General features: G+C 39.3%; 1 protein-coding gene across 6 annotated transcripts in view; it reads left to right on the top strand.

Moving 5' to 3' along the window:
• Window positions 1-20,919, top strand: part of FNBP1 (formin binding protein 1) — a 149,161-nt gene that overhangs the window by 103,783 nt on the left and 24,459 nt on the right. For 2 of the 6 annotated variants that reach the window (XM_049896987.1, XM_049896986.1), the window contains exons 7-10: window positions 8,818-8,946; window positions 10,325-10,471; window positions 17,527-17,724; window positions 18,663-18,845. In XM_049896987.1, coding sequence (XP_049752944.1) covers window positions 8,818-8,946; window positions 10,325-10,471; window positions 17,527-17,724; window positions 18,663-18,845 — 657 coding nt within the window. The remainder of the gene's footprint in view (window positions 1-8,817; window positions 8,947-10,324; window positions 10,472-17,526; window positions 17,725-18,662; window positions 18,846-20,919) is intronic. The other 4 variants (XM_049896988.1, XM_049896991.1, XM_049896990.1 and 1 more) reach the window with 2 other exon arrangements.

The following is a 20,919-nucleotide window of genomic DNA, read 5'->3' as shown; positions in this document are numbered from 1 at the left end:
CTCCTTCTCGTAGCCTGAGACCTAAACAAGCTTCCTTGTCATCTTCTCAGGTCACTACAAGTTTTGCTAGGCATTGCCTAGCTTAAACAAAGCAAAAGAAACTAACACTGAGGTAAAGTGGAAGAAGGTCCTGTAATCTTATACCTTGACCTCATTAGTATATTAATTGCTGAATAATACGTGTAAGATTTTTAGTATTAAACATTCCTGATTAAACATCTATGGGTGACTTGGATATCACCAAACACCCCAGATTTCTTCAAAAATGGACGTATGGCATTTTAGTTCCTTTCCTGGAGTATTTTACTCTACTAAGGAACATATTGGAAACCCTGGTGGCGTAGTGGTTAAGTGCTATGGCTGCTAACCAAAGGGTCAGCAGTTGGAATCCGCCAGGTGTTCCTTGGAAACGCTGTGGGGCAGTTCTACTCTGTCCTATAGGGTAGCTATGAGTCGGAATCGACTCGATGGCACTGGGTTTGATTTTGGTTTTTGAAGGAAGATATCTTTTTTTAGAACTGCATTTACAAATGCTTTAAATCTTCTGTTCCATAGCAGTAGAATTGGCGATCATATGGGCATTTACTCCTAGCCAGAATACAGGCTGTTACTTTCATCCCCACATACATAAACCCCCATGAGTGTTAACATTCTGGGGTGATGTTATTTGTTAAAGGGAGAAAGGAAAGGGAAAGCGAAAATAATCAACTTCGAAGGTGCTATAACTGAAAATTCTCTTGCCAGTAACCATGCATTAGAACCCAGGGAGGAGGACAGGGCCAAGAGTCCAGAATTTGTACCTTACCAAGATCATCTGAGTACATTCCTAATTTGTTTTCACCAGTTTGCCTTGGAGGTGTGCCAGCATTAGGATAAATGATATCAGCTTTGGCTTCTCTTTTAGCAGAAATTGTCACTCTCCTTGAGTAAACAGATATTTCAAATTCTGCTTTTCAAATAAGGAAACCAGGGTAGAAAGAAACAGAAGGCCTTTTCTTAAAACTGTTTAGCAACTGAATGGCCCATGTGGAATTGGGATGCTGGTCTCATTTGCTATCTTCTCTGTTCTCTCCTTCTATTTCAGTGAACTGTGCACCAAATTAACCTAATAAGCTGGAGCTAGAAAGTTGTAAGAGTGTTTTAAAAAAATCAGGAAATTGCTGGAATATTTCAAGCATATTTCTTTGGTTAACTTATTTTGAAGTTTTTCTCTGTTTTGTGTTTTAGTCTGCCCTTATAAATTATCAAAGACAGACTCATTGTTTTGGCAAGCCGCTGGCCTGGGAGTCTCCAACAAAAACTCACAGCACTCTGAATAGGAATTTTTAAATGCATTCTTAGTCTTGAACTTGAAAATGTATTCTAGATGCAACAGTTTGCTGGGAAATTTAAACAATGCCATTTATCATACGACAACATTGCTACAGACAAAGAGCTTTTTCATTGCTTACTTTGTTAATATCCCTCCTACTGCATTAATTTTTTAGGCCTCCCCCCACAACCCCAGGCCTCAAATGTGAGCCATACCTCTTTCACTGTTTATGGAATTTAGCATTAGAATTTGTTTCTTTTACTAGTATTTTTGGTAAAATAAGATATCCTTAATCACTCTTTTCACAAGTGACTATTATGTTTTATTTTTATAGCAATGAGATTATGCTGTAAGTACTGTTTTGGAACCTTTTTAAAGTTTTTAAAATTATATATAGTTCCCACTTTCCCATGTCAGTCTCTGGGTTGTACAAACGGTTAACATACCCAGTTGCTAGACTTGATGGCAACTAGTTTTGGTAACTGGTTTCCCATGTCACTAAATAGTCTTACATTATTTTTTTTCACAGGCTGCACATTGGTCCATCAAGGATATGACATAATATTTAACCAGTTGCACTACTTGGCATTTAGTTTGTTTCAAGTTATTAGCTGTTATAAACAATACTGTGATGGATGTCTCTTGTGAATATTTAAAATGATTCCTTTAGGATTGTAAAAATGGTGTGGGGGCCGTGCCTGACCTCCTCTAACTTCCGCGGGGTGGGGGCGGCAGGGGGGGAAGGAAAACCAAGATCAACAGTCCAAGACTGATTCCAATGAAGTGGAGATTAGACATGCCCCCTCTCTCTGCCATCTTTACTAATTCTGACACCAACTGTCCCTCGCCCCAGCACTCTCTGCTTCTCTGCTGGGTTCGATAATTCCTTGCAGTAGCCACACAGAACTCACAGACACATACTTAAAATTATGGGGTTTGTTAGGGAAGTAACAGATTGTAGTTCAGGTTCAGGAACAGAAGATACAGTTCTTCCATCAGGACAGCCTCTTCCCAACCATGCTCGCAGGCATGCTTCTCTCTGGCCCTAGGCCTCTCTGCAAAGGCACTCAGCTTTCTCTCTCCGTGAGCTGGGAAGCCCGCTGAGCCATCCCCTGCTGCCAGTAAATTCACAGAAGTAGAATTGCTGGGTCAAAGACTAGGGTAAACCAGTTTTAATGGTAATCACTGACAAATTCTAGAGAAGTCCAGAGTTTTCAGGCATTCTGGACACTTTGCTATTTTTGTTTTTAATATCAAATATACACATAGAAAATTGGTTAATAAATGCCCTCTACCTCACATGGATGCTGTAACAATACATGACCCATTCCCATTGCCATCGAGTGAATTCCAGCTCACGGTGACCCTATAGAACAGAGTAGAACTGCCCCCGTAGGGTTTCTAAGAAGCAGCTGGTAGATTCGAATTGCCAGTGTTTTGTTTAGCAGCCAACCTCTTAACTACTGCGCCACCAAGGCTCCAAACAATGCATGATCTTCTTCTTGTTTATCTGGCCATGTCCAAAAGGTAGGGTGTTTGGGCCACCAGAGTGGCCGGAGCTCCTTAGTAATTCTGAGCCTCACCAAATCGGCCAGTGGTTGATGGGGATGATTGTAGTACTGTGGCGTGGTGCAGCTGTGCTTCCAGAACTCCTGAGGCACCTGTTTGTCTTTCCAGTAAATTGTCCCAGGCTGCTGTGCCTTCCATCAGTGTTTTCTCAGCTTCTGCCTTACAAATTAAGAACTCAAGGTTGTCACTGTTAACAGTGATTATCGGGGAGTGGAATTCGCAGGGGCTTTTACTTTCTGAAACCCTGGTAGCATAGTGGTTAAGTGCTACGGCTGCTAACCAAGGAGTCGGCAGTTTGAATCCACCAGGCGCTCCTTGGAAACTCTGTGGGGCAATTCTGCTCTGTCCTATAGGTCCCTATGAGTCGGAATTGACTCGACGGCACTGGGTTTGTTTTTTTTTGTTTTACTTTCTGAGGAATCCCTGGTGGTGCATAGTTAAAGGTTGGTTTTTGGAACCCACCCAGAGGCCTCAGAAGAAAGGCCCGGAGATTTGCTTCTAAAAGATCACAGCCATGAAAACCCTAAAGAGCAGCTCTACTCTGCAACACATGGGGTCACCATGAGTTGGAATCAGTGGCTGCTGGTTTGGTTTTGATTTGGTTTTACTTTCTAAACCATACATTTCTGTAAGTTTGAATTATTTACAACAAACAGATTTTGGTAATGGTGGGGGAAGGGGGCACTAAAGATGGAAAGAGGTGGCCAGATAACCCAGGTTATTAAATTAGTTTAGCTTTATCCACAATATTAAATCAGCAGCTCAGGTAGTTTGAAGAGGGGTGAATCAAGGGTCTGGTGCACTGCTTGGTTCTTCTTTCGCTCCCAGCTCTGCCCCCACACTTCTGACTGGATTCCCACAATAGCTGTCAGGCCCATCTGCCAGCTAAGGGAGCTGTTGCAGGTTGTCAGTAATAGCATAATAATTACAGGCATCCTGTGTCTGATGCAAAGTAACACGTTCTTGGAGGAAAAGGAATAAATCTAGATTTAACCCCTTTTTCCCTCCAGCCAGAAATACAGTTGGTCTCTTCTTATGTTAATGCTTTCTTAGAATAATGATGATATAAAATATTGAAAGTGCAACTGCTCCAAAGAACATGTACTGTTGTCTGGGCTACGGGGCTAGTAGCTGTTAAATATTCCTCATTGCACTCCCCAAACTTTTGGTCATAAGGAGGAGCCTTTATAATTTTTATATCCTGTTAACAAAGGATAAAAGTACCTTTTCAGAAAACTCTGAAAGCTGCTATAATACATAGTTTATCATTTAAGGAACAGCAGTGGATAAAAGGCTGAGAGGTCTTAGGTCATGTTAAAAAAAAATAATTAATAAACCTCATTATTTATTCAGGAAATGTATAAGTGGAATCATCCATAATTGTTCATTTTGTTAAAAGGCTGAAAGCCATAAGCAGCCTTGAAAAGAGAGGGGAGGGTATCTTGGCAAGCAAACCTACCATGTTCTCCACGTGAAAGTGAACAGATGGCTCAGTTCACCCAGTAGTCTCTGCTTAGGACAGTGGCGATTCAGCCAGCAGTGTTATTTTCTCCTTAATGTTTTGAAATACTAAGGAAAAAGTAATATTGAATTAAATTGGAAATAGCTACACATTCTGACCATGCTAATAATCTAAATTTAGCTAACTAAATAGATTATAGTATTTTTGTCTTTAAACCCATTAGGATTTAGAAGTATTGGGCTGTCCTTCAGTTTCTGAAATACTGTTTTCTTTCTTTAGAAATGATAACTCTGACCTTTCAGGCTCTGCAGCTCAAGGACATTGAGATGGACTGTGTGAAGAAATAGCAAGCGGTGAAGTCATGCTTAAGCAGTATATACTTAGGCCTATTTGAATTTATGTGGGGAGATTCCCAAATGTTTATTAAGGAAATTCTAAGATTTAAATTCAGTCTTTCTGATTGACAACGAAAGTGGTCTAGATCTTATTCAGGTGTCTGTGACTTACAGCTTCAGGCAGCTGTGGTTATTTTGGACTTTTTGGAATATTTAAATTCTGTGACTGACTCATTAAAAAAAAAAACCCTCTGACCACAACTACCACAGCCTCCACCAGACTGAGTCCAGCACAACTAGATGGTGCCCCCCTCACCACCACTGACTGCTCTGATCACAGTAGAGGGGCCCAGACAGAGCTGGAGAAAAAAAAGAACAAAATTCTAACTCACAAAAGAACACCAGACTCTGACAGATACTGGAGAAACCCCAAGAGTATGGCCCCCAGACACCTTTTTAACTCAGTACTGAAGTCACTCCTGAGGTTCAAGCTTCAGCCAAAGATTAGACAGGCCCATAAAACAAAAGGAGACTAAATGGGCACAACAACCCAGGGCAAGGACAGGAAGGCAGGAGGGGACAGGAAAGCTGGTAATCGGAAACCCACAGTCGAGAAGGGAGAGTGTTTACATGTCGTGTGGTTGGCAACCAGTGTCACAAAACAATATTTGTATTATTTAACGAGAAACTAATTCGCTCTGTAAACCTTCATCTAAAGCACAATTTTTTTAAAAAAAATCCTCTGATCATCTTTCTGCCCTTTCAGAAATGTTGCTGTAAAATGCAGAGTTTTTAATACTCGGAATGGGAAAGGTAATGAAAAGAAATAGCTTATAGTTTGGTTTAGAATGGAAATACAGTACCTCTTTGAGATCATAGTTGCTATGTTTAGATATACTTAAAAAGAGATGAGAAATAGTGATGCTTCTAATCTTGATTCTAATCTTGATTAGGAGATAAAAATAGATGCTCTTAAATCTCTAGTTAGTTACTGGTTACTTCAGGTAAGTTTTTACAAATACTTTTGAAGATATTTTAAAGTATATGTTTGTAATAATGAGTAACTGACTCAACACTAGTTTTTAAAGACCCTTAAGCTCCATTGTGGAAACCCTGGCGGCGTAGTGGCTAAGTGCTATGGCTGCTAACCAAAGGGTCGGCAGTTCGAATCCACCAGGCGCTCCTCGGAAACTCTATGGGGCAGTTCTACTCTGTCCTAGAGGGTCGCTATGAGTCGGAATCGACTCGACGGCACTGGGTTTGGTTTTTTGGTTTTAAGCTCCATTGTGAGATAACCATAACAATTTACTAAACAGAAACAGATTTTTCATAGTAAAACTTGCTTAGAAACAAAGGCACATTCCTAGGCCCGGGGTTCAAAAGTGGATATTAATTCAAAGCAGCTGGCTGCTGGGACTTCAAGAGGAGACAGCCCTGTCTTCCTGCTGTGGCCTTGCAGGGTCTGATCAGTGACAATATTTTGCTGCTTTTCAGTGTTTCTGTATTCCTTTTACTGAGGAAGTGAGACAGAGAGACTAAGAGCTGTAAGAATAGAAGGGTGTTTGTAATCTTATGTCCAAGCTTTTGTAGTCAAGAAAAACTCCCAGAAAGACAATGCTTCTTTAGTATGAAAGGTAGACTCAATCCATCTAAGCTATGTTTGTCTGGGTTATATTCTTCAACTAGGCTGTCTTTCCTGGCTGGATTTTTTACATATTCTTATTTCACCTTCTTCCAGAGTTCACATCTAGTGGACCCTAGTTATGCTTCTGGATTGCTGTATTGTGGAACTATTATGAGTTAATGTCTTACAAAAGCATACAGAGCCAAAGCTCAAAAATTATTAGATGTCCTGGGGAGCTGGGAGGAAGAGGATCAGAGCTATTTCCATCCAAATGGTGTTGGGGTACCTCCAGGCGGTGCTCCCTCCAACTCTCATTAGTAACAATTCCACGGTTGGTTGGTATGAGTGGATTTATTGTCAGGAAGCCTTTATCTGCTCATGTGACACACACACATAATGATGACATTCTAATCTGTTTCAGAACTTAAGCTGTTTAAAAAATTCATTAAGATAAAATCATTTTTCCAAAGTAAATAAGGTAGTTTCTTTATCTCCTTACTTGTTACTGTTTTTTACAAAGGAGACGAAGAAACGCCCCCAGATTTTGAATGAGATTTTTCCTGAGGAAGGTTTATGAGTAAAACAGAGAATGTTACAGAAATCTGAGATCTGCATTCATAGGAATTTCCTTATTTTGTTTTGTTTTTATACTCATAACAAGTGATAAATGATGAAACTGAGTGATTGAAAGAGTTAAAAGGATTTCTGTGCTGGACGAATTGGGGTAACAGATGGAATGCATGTAGGTGGGAAAGCTATTATTTAAACAGAGAAGGGCTGCTGTATATTGGAAAGGGATGGATTTTTGAGGGTAGCAGGGGTTTAAGGCTTAATATTTGGGGCACTAAATTAATGTATTTACTAGTGGACACAGTAAGAAGAGGAAGCCAATGCATATGGTCAGAAAGGGAGTAAACAGGCCACCAACAAAGAGGAAGAATGTGGTACCTAAAATAAACTGAGGGTAGATGAGAAGTGGATAACATGGTATTGAGATACCCAAAGGCCTTAAGAAACTAAAAAACTTCAAATAATAAAGAAATTACCTTGGAAATACCGATATCTTTACCTTCATTTGGGAACTGTCTTTGTAGGAATAGGGAAGAAAATGAAGGAAGCAACTGTGAATTACCACCTTGTGCTTTCACCAATGTGCGTGTGAGTAAAATGTGGCAAGGAAGTGAGAATCAGGTTAAGCCCTCAAGTCACAGAGGCAGGAAACCGACAAAGAATGTTGAGATGCTAGATGTTAAGTGTTACCAGTTATCAGGCAGAAAGTAGGACAAGACGACTCCACATTTCTTCTTTGTTTTTACATTTGAACATTTCAATGTACTTTCTTTCTTAAAAATTTATTAGGCCTTGATTTTTCAGTAGCATTTGTTCAGTCGAAAGCCCCCCAAAACAAGCAGACAAACAAAAAGTTGCCTGGGTTATGTTGGAACAAGGCCCTTTTCCTGTTGTGCTTTTGGCTCAGTGTAGTAAGTTTGCCAGGTCACCTAACGGGCCGCTGCATGTTTCCATCTGGCAGAGGCTGTGTGGATTTCGGATTGTGTTAGAGATTTATGAGATAATATTCATCAAGGCACCTTCAGTGTGCTAGATGAATCCAAGGCGGTATTGCCAGTATTTGTGGGTGACTTTTAGAGTTTACATATATTCTTGTTTGAGCTTTAAAATAGATTCTCTGACTTGTCAACATGTTCTCTTTCTTTTAGGTATGTGATTAATCAAAATATCAATTAGAAGAGAGAAATTATGAATTTTTTATTAATTATTTACAAAGGAAGGCAATGCAGTGAAACCCAAAATAGAATTCTAGAAAGCCCAGAGAGGGCTCCATAATTACTGCTTCTTTAAAGTGTATACTAAAAATAAATGTAGAGTTTTAGAAAGTTCCATTTTGATTAGTGGCCCATATGGCTTTATGGAGCCCTGGTGGCACAGTGGTTAAGAGCTCAGCTGCAAACCAAAAGGTTAGCAGTTTGAATCTACCAGCCACTCCTTGGAAACCCTACGGGGCAGTTCTACTCTGTCCTTTAAGGTCGCTATGAGTCGGAATTGACTCGATGGCAACAGCTTTAGTTTTGGTTGTTTTATGGCTTTTTGGTTCATTAGCCCCATTGAGAATTGCATAAAAAATTGATGGGTTCCCCTCCTAAATATATGTATATAAGCAGAAGTTCCCAGAAGGGCCATCCAGGTAACATAAATATGTAAATGGGGCCAAAAGAAGTACAATAGAGTATGGTGATACTTGTGTCAAACTAGAAAGTGCTTGCCAAGTTAAGACAGTAGTCAGTGGTGGAGTTTGTGACAAACTACAATACACATTCCTTACCTAAAGTAAATTCAAATCCAAAATTTTTTTTTTTTTTTTAATAGTATCTGCTAAATTCAACTCATCCCCAGTAAATTTAGTTCTTAGATCCCTCCTCCCTGAGTTTGCCATTCCTCCGCCCAGGCCTTTATTTATTATGTGTAAACATGGGAGTATTTTTGTTTTCTCCCTAAGGCACGACAACAAGCTCAAATACGTCACCAAATGGCAGAAGACAGCAAAGCAGATTACTCATCAGTTCTGCAGAAATTCAACCATGAGCAGCATGAGTATTACCATACACACATACCCAACATCTTTCAAGTAAGTGATTCAAATCTCTCAGATTTCATGTTTTGATTTACTTAGAAATATGTTGCCTCTGAACCATGATTACTGGGCATATATTCTAAGTGTTTACATAATTTTAAATTTCCACTAACTGAAATCATTTTGTATACCACATAGATCAAGCACTGACTTGCAAAAAGAATGAAATATAATATTAATGTCAAGATTAATCAATAGCCTTTGCAAATTTCCACTTCTATGAAGGTAATCCTTTGGTTTGCATCTGCAACCACTCTTTTAGAAATGGTTCTTAGATTAACACTGTTTTTCTTAAAAGGAAGGAGTTCTGGTGGCACAGTAGTTAACCACTCAGCTGCTAACTGAAAGGTCTGCGGTTCGAACCCACCAGCTGCACCTCGGGAGAACGACGTGGCAGTCTGCTTCCGTAAAGGTTACAGCCTTGGAAATCCTGTGGGGCAGTTCTATTCTGTTCTGTAGGGTCACTGTGAGTGGGAATTGACTCAATGGCAATGAGTTTGGGTTTTGGGGTTCCTAAAAGGCCCATTCTCATTATAAAAATGCCAGCTTAACTTGAGTTAAAGGAGTATTTCTAAAATCGTAGGGTTTGAACAACTGTCAGACAGTTCTTTCCTTTTGATTGTCTTTCTTTTAGGTGCTTTAACTTGTCAGAAATGTGTGAAGAAAGATACATAAATATTCTCCCACTTGGGAATCTTTTAAACTTAGAGTGCAGCTAAGCGAAAACAATAATGTTTTCTTTTTAGTGTCTACACACACAGCAAATAAGAATTTCCAAATTGTAGAAGGAGGATACATTGATTATATCTCAGCAACCAAGCCAGTGTCAGGCTGAGGCAGTTAACCAAATACCGTGCTTTTGGTCAAGGATAAAGCAGTAAATCAAAGATGGAGAAAATATTTGAAATGTATTGTCAAATGGTGTTAACAACAAAGCTAGTTGAGTTTGGGAGTTTTACTGACACTGGAATAAAAAAAATTTTTAAAACCCATTGCCGTCGAGTTGATTCCGACTCATAGCGACCCTATAGGGCAGAGTAGAACTGCCCCATAGAGTTTCCAGGGAGTACTTGGTGGATTCGAACTGCCAACCTTTTGGTTAGCAGCTGTAGCATTTAACCAGTACACCACCAGGATTTCCACTGGAATTGAATTGTGCAAAGTATACATTTTGGGTAGCCTAACAATTCAAAAAATGTGCCTGCAACTGGCTAATAAGAAGGCACAATAAATTTACTGCTGCTGTAACTTTAACCCCTTTGTACTGGCTCATTTCCCTCCTGGCGAAGTTGTTAGTCTTAAACAATGATATCAAAGAAAAACTTCTTTAAATAATAATGGACTAAATTCTATACAAAATCTAACGTTCCAGAAAATACAAGAGATGGAGGAAAGGAGGATAGTAAGAATTGGAGAATCAATGAAGACATATGCAGAAGTTGATCGGCAGGTGATACCAATTATTGGCAAGTGCTTGGATGAAATAGTAAAGGCAGCTGAATCAACCGATCAGAAAAATGTAAGTATTGTATTTTGAGCTTAATTTACAACTGTTTGTATTCTCATTATTTCAAATGAGTAGGTAACTTTCTAACAATTACAGAAGTTATTTAGACTTGGCAAGGTCTTCTCTTTGTTGCCCTTTCCACGGTGTCCTCATTTAATCATCTCATGGTAGGTAGTTGCTTTTAGTGGTCACTTCACGTACTTTTCATCAGTAGCAACACCACTTGAGAGTTCTTGTATTTAGCCGCCTGTGTTTTAGATGAACTCTTTCTAATTTCCTTTATGAAAACACATTTTAGTGGTAAAATTTTGAGACATTACGTATTTAAATTGAAGTGTTGTCTTTTTGTCAATTGGCTGAGCGACGCCCCAATTTGGAATCTGATTGATTTCTGGAAAAAGGCAAGCCTTTATTTCCTTTAGGGTAGGGTTTCTTTGGGAAACTATTGACATTTTGGGTCAGCTAATTATTTGTTTGGGTGGCATGCTGTCCTGATGTTTAGCAATATCCCTGGCCTCTACTCACTAGATGCCAGTAGCACTCACAAACTCTCAAGTTGTGACAATCAAAAGTGTCCCTAGACATTGCCACATGTCCCCTGGGAAGCAAAATGATCCCTGATTAAAAACCACTTCTTTAGGGCCAGTGCTATCAATTTGTATTCCTTTCCTAGAAACCTATTTCCCTCAACAAAAATACTGACTAGGACACCAACGTTGAATTTTACAAACATTTATTCATTTGTAAAGCCAAATATTGATCATATATGCCGTAAGTATTCTTTGTCATCAGGGCTTCTTAAAATGCAGAGTCCAGGGAAGGGATTGAAGCAGTCTTTTCCTTGTGAATAGATCACCTATTAGCAGACAGATTCTGAAAGGTCATCAGTTCGAATCCACCAGCTGCTCTGCATAGGGACGATTAACCAGTAAGCAGGGTATACGTGGGCTTACTTGTGCTTACTTACTAACCTGTAATACAGAATTTTACTACGTCTTTGATGTGGTAAAAAAACGATGAAATTATGCACTACAGATTAGTAAGTAAGCACAAATAAGCCCATGCATACCTTTCCACCCCTGGCATGGGGGAAAGATGTAGCAGTCTGCTTCTGTAAGATTTGTAACCTTGGTTACCCTATTTGGCTGTTCTACTCTGTCCTATTGCATCACTATGAGTTGGAATTGACTTGACGGCAGTGGGTTTTAGAGATACATGAGTTGTTTGTCACTGGGCATACACTCATTAAGTCAAATTTTTCCATGTTATGAGTTTTATGAGTTTTCCCATTCTATTTTCTTATCACTGTTGATTAGTCATTTCTGTGTATGTTTGCATCTTTGGCTTTGGTCCAAGTCTTTTGGTAGTTGTAAATGCCTTGGGCATAGTAGGGGATTAAGAAGTAGTGAGGCTTTCCTTGATCACTCTACACACACAAATAAATTAAACACAGAGGTCTTTTAAAGAGGCATAGTAATATTTGGGCTTATAAGTTAAGCCTTCAAAAGTCGGGTTACCTCTATGTGAATTTTGAGTTTTCTTTTAGCTTCATTGACTTCTGGCATTGACAAAAGTCTGAAACTAGCCTGATTTTAATTTCTTATATTAGGAGCTTGGAAGTGAACTTTCACAATTTCATTAAGATGGTTTCCCTCTATCAGTTTTATCTGGGAGGTTTTAAACCCCTAGATTTATAGATTTTTTCCCCCATTATAGGAGCCTTGTTTTCCATTATATCACTCATAATTCCGTTTCACCAGTGACCTCCATGTTGCTAAATCTAAGGGTCGCTTATAAGTCTTCATTTTACTTAAACTGTTAGCAGCATTGGCCCTCACTTAACCACCCTCTTACCTTCTCCTCCTTCACTTGGCTCCAGGAAATAACACTGTAATGGCTTTTATCCTCCTGACTTGCCTCAGTCTCCTTTACTTGTTTTTCTTCTTCTAACCATTTAACTTTCAGGTGCTGCACAGCTTAGTACTTAGACCTCTTTACTACCCACATTCACCCCTTAAGTGATCTACAGACTCTCAGAGCATTATGTCTCATCTCAATACTAACTTCCAAATTTTGTATTTCCAGCCTGGACCTCTCCCCCAAACTACAGGCTCTCCACTTGCATGTTAAGATATCTGTGACTGCCTTCTGACACCAGCTCTAAGTGTCTTCTCACACCAGCTGCAGATGCAGCTCTTTTTCTGACCCTTGCCACCTGGAGCTAGGTCATGTCTCAAGTTATAAAGGGTACAGTCCTCCAGACTGCCAAGTCTCCCCAAGACTTCAGACGCCAGCTACATGTTTGGGGGTCCCAACAGCACTCTCACTTCTGACCTGCTGACTATAAATTTGGGTGTTCCCACTACTTCCTCAAGACACCAGTTGCAAGCTCAGGGGCTTCAAAGACTCCTTTATTTCTGACTTGTTGGCTACAGATTTGAGGATCCCCACTACTCCCCTCATGTTTGATAATTTGCTAGAACGATTCATAGAACTGAGGAAAGTGCTATACTTAAAATTAGAGTTTTATTATAGCAAAAAGGATACAAATGAAGAGACACATAGAATGAGGTCTAGGAAGATCCCCAACAGGGAGTTTCCATGTCCCAAGGGACATGTCACCCTCCCATGCACTGATGTCTATCACCAAGCAGGAAGATCACCTGAGCTTCAGCGTCCAGAGCTTTTTTTTTTTTATTATTAACTTTTATTAAGCTTCAAGTGAACGTTTACAAATCCAATCAGTCTGTCACATATAAGTTTACATACATCTCACTCCCTACTCCCACTTGCTCTCCCCTTCTTGAGTCAGCCCTTTCAGTCTCTCCTTTCGTGACAATTTTGCCGGCTTCTCTCTCTCTCTATCCTCCCATCCCCCCTCCAGACAAGAGTTGCCAACACAATCTCAAGTGTCCACCTGATATAATTAGCTCACTCTTCATCAGCGTCTCGCGTCCAGAGCTTTTATTGGGGTTTCATTAAATAGGCCTGATTGATTGAATCACTGTCCAAGTCTTTGAATGCAGTCTATAGCTACCCTCCCTTTCCCAACAGTTGTGTTGATATCAAGGGGTGGGTCTTTCTGGCATTGCCAGCCCCATCCAACATGTGTCACCTCATTAGCATAAACTCTCAGTTGTGATCTAGAGCCTCTTTATGGATAATAAGACTCCAGTCACTGGGGGGATTCCAAGGGTTTAGAGATTACCTCCCAGGAGGTAAGTTCATTGTATACTCCACAGATATCTAATAGGTACTTAACATATTCAAAGTAGAGCTCTTGATATGTTCAAAGTAGAGCTCTTGACCTTTCTTGCCAAACTTGCTCTTCTCATAGTCTTCACCACCTTGGTTAATGGTGATTCCATCCTTACAGTTGCTTGGATCTTGGAGTCATCCTTGATACCTTCCTTTTCTCAAACCTGTATCAGTTTATCAGCCAATTCTGATCCCAACCAGCTCTCACCACTTCCACGGTTACTGTCCTGATCCAAGGCTCCATCATCTTTTGTCTGGATTACTGCAGGAGGCATCTAACTAGTCTCCCTACTTCTGCCCTTGTCCACAACAATCCATTCTTAACACAGAGGCCAGAGAGCTAGAGAGATCCTTTTAACATAAGTTAGGTCATGTGCCTCCTCTGCTCAGAACCCTGCAGGGGCTTCTATCTCACTGAGAGGAAAAGCCAAAGTCATCCAGGGCCGTGAATCCCTAAACTGTCTGGAATACCTGCTTTTCCATTTGTCTTTCTGATGCCATCTATTCTACTCTCCCCGTGCTGTAGCCACAGTGGCCTCCTGGGTATTCATTGAAAACCCCAAGTTGTTCTCTCTGCCTGGAATGTTCTTCCCCGGATATCTGCAGGGTTCACTCCCTCACCTCCTTTGGGTCTTTACTTGAATGAATGTTTCACTTTGCTCTATCTTCTTTGAGAATTCAGAAGTCAGATCTTCATTTATCAATATAAGTCCCCTGATCTTGCACAGTATCTTTCCAATCATTCTTTCTGTGTTTTAGATGTGTTTTCCAAGTTTATCTTCATTTGCAGATACAATTTCTAGGAAAGTTAGTTATGGTCTTACTGCTTTGACCTTAAGTATTTTTGGGTGAGTTTCCATTTCCTTGTACCCTCTTTGTCTCTGCCTGTTCATGTATAATTGATATTATATCCTTTTTTTTTTTTTTTAATCTTGAGAAAAACTGCGGCTACTTTTGTAAAATTCTTCACTGAACTTCAGCTTCTTTCCAGGCTTGTGGTCCTCACTTACTGAGAAGAACTGTGTGCCTAGGGTCACACAGTAAATTTGTTTGTCTGACTCTGAAGCCTGTGTTCTTTCTTCTAAGCCGCGCCACCTTCTTCTTTTTACTTCTAAAACAAGTCCAGTGTCTGGCACATGTTTGAATCTGCCCACTCATTCAGAAGTGCCAGGCACTGTTTCGAAGAAGGAGATAGACAGTAAAGAAAATAAAAGAGAACATTACTTAGAGTATTCAGACATGTTTAGTGTTTGGAAAAGATTAAGTAGGAAAGTGCCTGGGGGTTGTCATTATACTGAGAAGGTATGTTTCAATGAAGACTTGGAGGAGGTGATTTAATAAGTTTTTAAATGGGATAGAAGGATAGACCACTTCCAGCCATGGTACCCACCAACGAACTGAATGCCCTCGCCCTCCCTTTTAAAATACATGATTACCTAAAATTTTAAAATACATGATTACCTAAAAGTTCAAACTGGTTTATTTCTGTAGGGTTAGTTTTCATTTAAGGAGCCGTGGCAGTGCAATGATTAAGTGCTCAGCTGTTTAAGGTTGGCGCTTCAAATCCACTGACAGGTTGGTGGGCCGCTCTGCAGGAGAGAGTTGTGGCAGTCTGCCCTCGTAAAGATTACAGCTTAGAAAACCCTATGAGGGAGTTCTGCATTGTCACGTGGGGTCGTTGTGAGTTGAAATTGACTAGACGGCATCTAACGACAGCAAGTTTCCATTTATATCATATGATCGTGTTTTTGCTATAATAGATCAATGTAGTTGCTTGCACATATGTCATGACTATGGAACTGAATCTGCTAGTGTAGGTTTAGCTTCATATAACAGGAACAGTAGTGTTTTAAATAAGATGGTTTACTTTTTCTTTCATGTAAAAGATGTTCAGAGGTAGAGGGTCCAGCACTGGCATGGATGGATGGTCCATAAAATCCTCATGGATCCAGGCTCCTTCCAATTCACAGCTTTTGATTATATGACCTTCAGACTTGTGATCTGGCTTTTGGAGCTCCAACCATCAAATCCAAATTGCCGAAGGCAGATTATGGAGAAGAAGAGACTCCCTAAAATTGCATGCTGTACTTCTGCCTACATCTTAGAGGTCTAAACTTAGTTATGTGGCCATATCCTGTTGTACAAAAGTCTAGGGAGAAAAACCTTTTAGCTGGGTGGCAATGTGTCCAACATAAAATCAGGTTCTTGTTACTAAGAAGGAAGGGCAGTTGGCTATTGGAAGACAATTGGCAGTCTCCAGCACAGCTGGAAATTAAATGTTAGCTGAAAGAGCTACAGCTAATTAAAATGTAGAGGTGTGCTGATAGAAGTCTCACTTTCCATGCCGGAGACTCAGCTTTGATTCTCAGCCAGTACAGCTTACGTGCAGCCACCACCCATCTGTCAGTGGAGGCGTGCATGTTGCCATGAGGCTGAACGGGTTTCAGCAGAGCTTCCAGATTAAGACAGACTAGGATGAAAGGCCTGACTATCCGTTACTGAAAATCAGCCCGTGAAAACTGTATATCACAGTGGTTCAGTTCACAGTTCATCATGGGGATGGTGAAGGACCAGGCAGCATTTCATCCCTTTCTGCTTGGAGTTACCATGAGTCAAAAGCCAACTTGACGCCAGCTAACAACAGCAATTAAAATATTGGCTCATGTTAAGAACCTTAAATCTTTCCAAGTTGCCATCCTCAGTAATTTTTTTTAATTAAATGATTGTTGAGTTAGATTGGTATTCTAAGTCACATGTATTTTGTAACACTTTATCTATACATCTCTCTGTCTATCTATCTGTCACACTGGTAACTGCAGCTTTCTTATGTGCATTTGTCTCTACCACCTTCCTCTGAGAGCCTGTTGACCCAAAGTTCCTGGCAGAGTGCACAACATTCATTTCATTAATTTATTCAGCTAACTTTTTTATTGGATACCATTATCACCTGGCATCATCTAGGTGCTAGGCATACAGTAAAAACAAGGAAAGCTTACATTCTAATGGGGGAGATAAACTGTGAACAAATGTATAGATAAAGAAAAATGAAGCAATAAATTAATGTCCCTGAAGTACAGCAGTCCTAGAAATTAGAGAGATGAGCTGCTCTGTGCCTTAACCTTGTATACACTAAATTGCATGAAGTGGAACCAGGTTTTTGTATTACTGTATTTTTCTTTTTGAATCGTGCTTTAGGTGAAAGATTACAGCTCAAGTTAATTTCTCTTTCCAAAACTTATACACTTGTTGTTTTGTGACATTGGTTACAATCCCTAGAATATGACAGCACTCTCCCCCTTTCCACCCTGGGTTCCCTGTGTCTGTTAGACCAGTTCTTGCCCTTCTTGTCTTCTCCTTCTGCTTTTAGACAGGAGCTGCCCATTTGATCTCATATATTTGATTGAACTAAGAAGCACATTCCTCACATGTATTATATTTTGTTTTATAACCCCCCCAAAAATATTTTTGTTTTATAGGCCTGTCTAATCTTTGATATTACTGTATTTTCCAAGGGAATTATGTAATAGTCCATTGATTTTGCTACTTTTAACAAAGTAGCTTTTAATTAGTATTTGTTTCTCCAAATGTAGAAAAATGATTATTGAAAGTATCTTCAAATCTCAACTAGACATGCAGTTTTACAAATTATACTTAAATTATTTCTAATGATAAAAATATTACTAGGAAAAATCTATTATCAGTTGATAAAGCTTTCTTTGAATATCACATGTATGAGCTCATATCATAATTCATTATATGAAAAGTACCTATTTGAATGTATTTGTGTGTGTCGGGGGGTATAATTTCAGGATTCACAGCTGGTGATAGAAGCTTATAAGTCAGGGTTTGAGCCTCCCGGAGACATCGAATTTGAGGATTACACTCAGCCAATGAAGCGCACCGTGTCTGATAACAGCCTTTCCAATTCCAGAGGAGAAGGCAAACAAGAGCACAAACCTGGTGGCAAGTCCAAAGGAAAGTTATGGCCGTTCATCAAAAAAAATAAGGTACTGATGGTGGACCCAGTGTAAAACGAGTTTTCTAGAAAGTGTGGAAATTTTTGCCTTTTTAGCCGTAAAAAAGTGAGATTTTAAACCTTCAGTTTCAGAACGCAAAAAGCTAGCGTGCTATTTTATTTCAAAACAGCATTCCTCTTTGGTGGTGGTATCCTTGCCATGGCCATTTGTCTTCTTTCAGATGCATTATCACTTGTACCGTGTCACGCACACTAACAGATTAATGACCTTTTGGTTGTTTCTCATCCCTCCTTACACTCCAAAGTCTCCTAGACTGCTGGCTACCTCGGCGGGGAAAGGGGGTATTATGCAGAATTCTACTAACAATTTGTCAGCACATCTCACTGAGTTGCTACCATGGGTTAATAACTTGGTTTTGAATTCATGTTAACATGTGTATCCATGAACATTTTCATTTTCTTTTTATAGTGTGATACATAGGTGCATGACAGCATTAACCTGGGGACATAAAATAGGATCAAGACAACACTACTGCGTTAACCTTAGAATATATTAATGTTTAATTTGAAAAGACTGTCTGGCTGTTTTCACCTTAGCATTTAAGGTCTTTCATTTCCTCCCATCAAGCTATGTTAGTTTAGGTAGTTCTGAAATATTTATTTATCCGTCTGGCTTAAACTGATTTCGAATAACTAATTAGAACTGTAGTTTGCATGTGAAAGTCTGCATGAGCTTCTTGTCAAATATTTCTTGCTATTCTTCTGTTGCATTACTTACTAAAATTCCCACTTTCATCCTATTCTTCATTTAACATATTCTACATGTTTTCTTTTGGACCATGGCCTAAATATTTGATTGTGTTGTACTTGCTTTGGATTTCAAATATTATTTGATGCTTATTTTTGTTTTGTGTCTTATCTTCTTGTTTCTGATTTTTACTCTGTCACTGCTCCATCTCTCACATGTAGCTTATGTCCCTTTTAACATCCCCCCATCAGCCTCCCCCACCTCCCCCTGCCTCTGCCTCACCCTCTGCTGTTCCCAACGGCCCCCAGTCTCCCAAGCAGCAAAAGGAACCCCTCTCCCATCGCTTCAACGAGTTCATGACCTCCAAACCCAAAATCCACTGCTTCAGGAGCCTAAAGCGTGGGGTAAGTTCTGCTCCAGAATCCTGTCTCTCTTGCGCACTTTTGTTGCATGTTTTGTTCTGCATAACTTATTTTGTTTGTGAATGAATCCATTGTGTTTTCCCATAACATAAAAAAAAAGAACTTATGATTCATTATAGCTAAAAAGAGAGACAGAACGAGGAGGAAGGAAACAAGGAAGATGGATGGAAGGAAAAAGAGAGAAAGCAAGCCAGCTCAGAGTTCTCTTTGTCTCTAGTACATTTTTGGAAAGACTTTTTCCCACTTCCCCTTTATAACATCCAAGTCATTAATATTTTACTCAAAAAATGGAACTTAGATTCAGTTTCTAAAACTAATAACATATGAAGAATTGGAAGGCACCGTATAATTATTTGCTTAATAGTTACTAAAACGCTGTGAGTGTAATAAAGATACTTCTTTTTGAGCTGTGCCTCAGGGCATTAAGGGGAAATGTCATAAGTCACAGTGTTTTTACCAGCTATTTTGGTGAAATTATAAGATGTTAATAAAATGTTTGGTGACTGAAAAAGGCCTAATGCAGTATTTATTTTTAAAGGGTGAAGTAATAATAGCAGCTGGCATTGAGTGCTTATTATTTGCCAGACCCTGTTTTACATGCTTATTTGCTTTTTTGACCACCCTATGAATGAAGCCTAGGTACTAATAGTTCCTCATTTTACTAATAAGGAAATTGAGGCATAGAAAGGTTAAAGATGTGCCTATGATCAAGCTAGGAAGATGTAGAGCCAGGATTTAAATCCAGAGACTCAGCTTACAGAGTCTGAGATTCTGTGACACCCACAGGGAAAGTCTGTTATAACGTGGTTGACCCATAAGTAGATGTTCTTAAGACTCAAGTTTGCCATTCTAATTAAGATTGGATGCGTTTAAGTCACAGGGTTTGATGGAATTGATCCAGCAACCCAGTGTAGATGCTGTTTTGGTTTACAGAGAAAAAATTGAAATAAAATAATTTATAGTCTCTTGAATATATCTTTTTTTTTTTGAATATATCTAAATGGTCAGTCTAGTCTAAGCCTTCCCAAAAATACTTTTTTATAATGAATAATAAATGTGGCAGTTCAGACTCAACAGATATTTAGTGCATAACACACCTAGTAAGGTTTCTTATCTTTTCCTGTGGGAGTTGCAAGGCAGTTGTAATGGGATGCTTTCTTGTACAAACACAGTTTTTACTTTTCTCCTAGATCTTCAGTCAACTCATAGCTGGGTTACTTCTTTCCAATAGTTATCACTAAAATCAGAGCTAGATGCCAGCCTTTAGGTTGATAAGTAGCATGAGCAGGTAAAGTCAAGTGCAATATTAGCCCTAAACTAAAAATTCCTAAGTTTTATTTCCTCAAGTGTCAGCTGACACACTGTCATGGGAAGAGATTTCAAGCCATAACTCATTAGGTACATGAGAAGTACTCTTAGTTTTGGCATCAGCAGCTGGTTACCAGGAAGTGACTAACACTAGTCACTGTTGAGCTGACGATGGTAATTTTTCAAGCCTACAAAAAAGTGTTCTGTATGAAAAAACAATGTAAATATATAACAGATATAATTGTCTTTTTAAATAAAGGATACAAATACTTCTTTACATGTAGCATTCCTTTAATAAGAAAACCTCAAAGCTTTATGCAAAGAGTACAGTTGGTGGGCATTGATCAATGGAATTATCTTATTTTAGGTTACCCAGCATATCAGGATAAGAATTAGAAATTTAATTTTTAAATATTTTAAGACAGCCATTGTTGGAAGTCAGAGTATGACTTCAAACATGGGTGACGGATTGCACTGAGCTCTATTATTAGGCCTTGCTGAGGAATCTGCAGCTTCCTGGCTCAGTGATGCTGGCTTTTATAACTCCCCATCCATCTCCACTCCAGTAGCTCATCAAAGAGTTTCTAACATAAGACCAGGATGTTTTTGCTAGACTGTAAAGTTTTCTATTAACTGTAAACCAGTTAACCCATCTCTGCCACTTCTGAAACCTTTACCAAGCATTCATTTATTATTTTTGTAATGAATATCTGTGTATTTGTCTTTTGGAATCTCATCTTGAAGTATA

The sequence above is a fragment of the Elephas maximus genome, chromosome 9 (genome assembly GCF_024166365.1).
Source record: "Elephas maximus indicus isolate mEleMax1 chromosome 9, mEleMax1 primary haplotype, whole genome shotgun sequence".
In the NCBI taxonomy this organism is placed as follows: domain Eukaryota; kingdom Metazoa; phylum Chordata; class Mammalia; order Proboscidea; family Elephantidae; genus Elephas; species Elephas maximus.
This window is presented reverse-complemented; position numbering and strand designations above follow the sequence as displayed.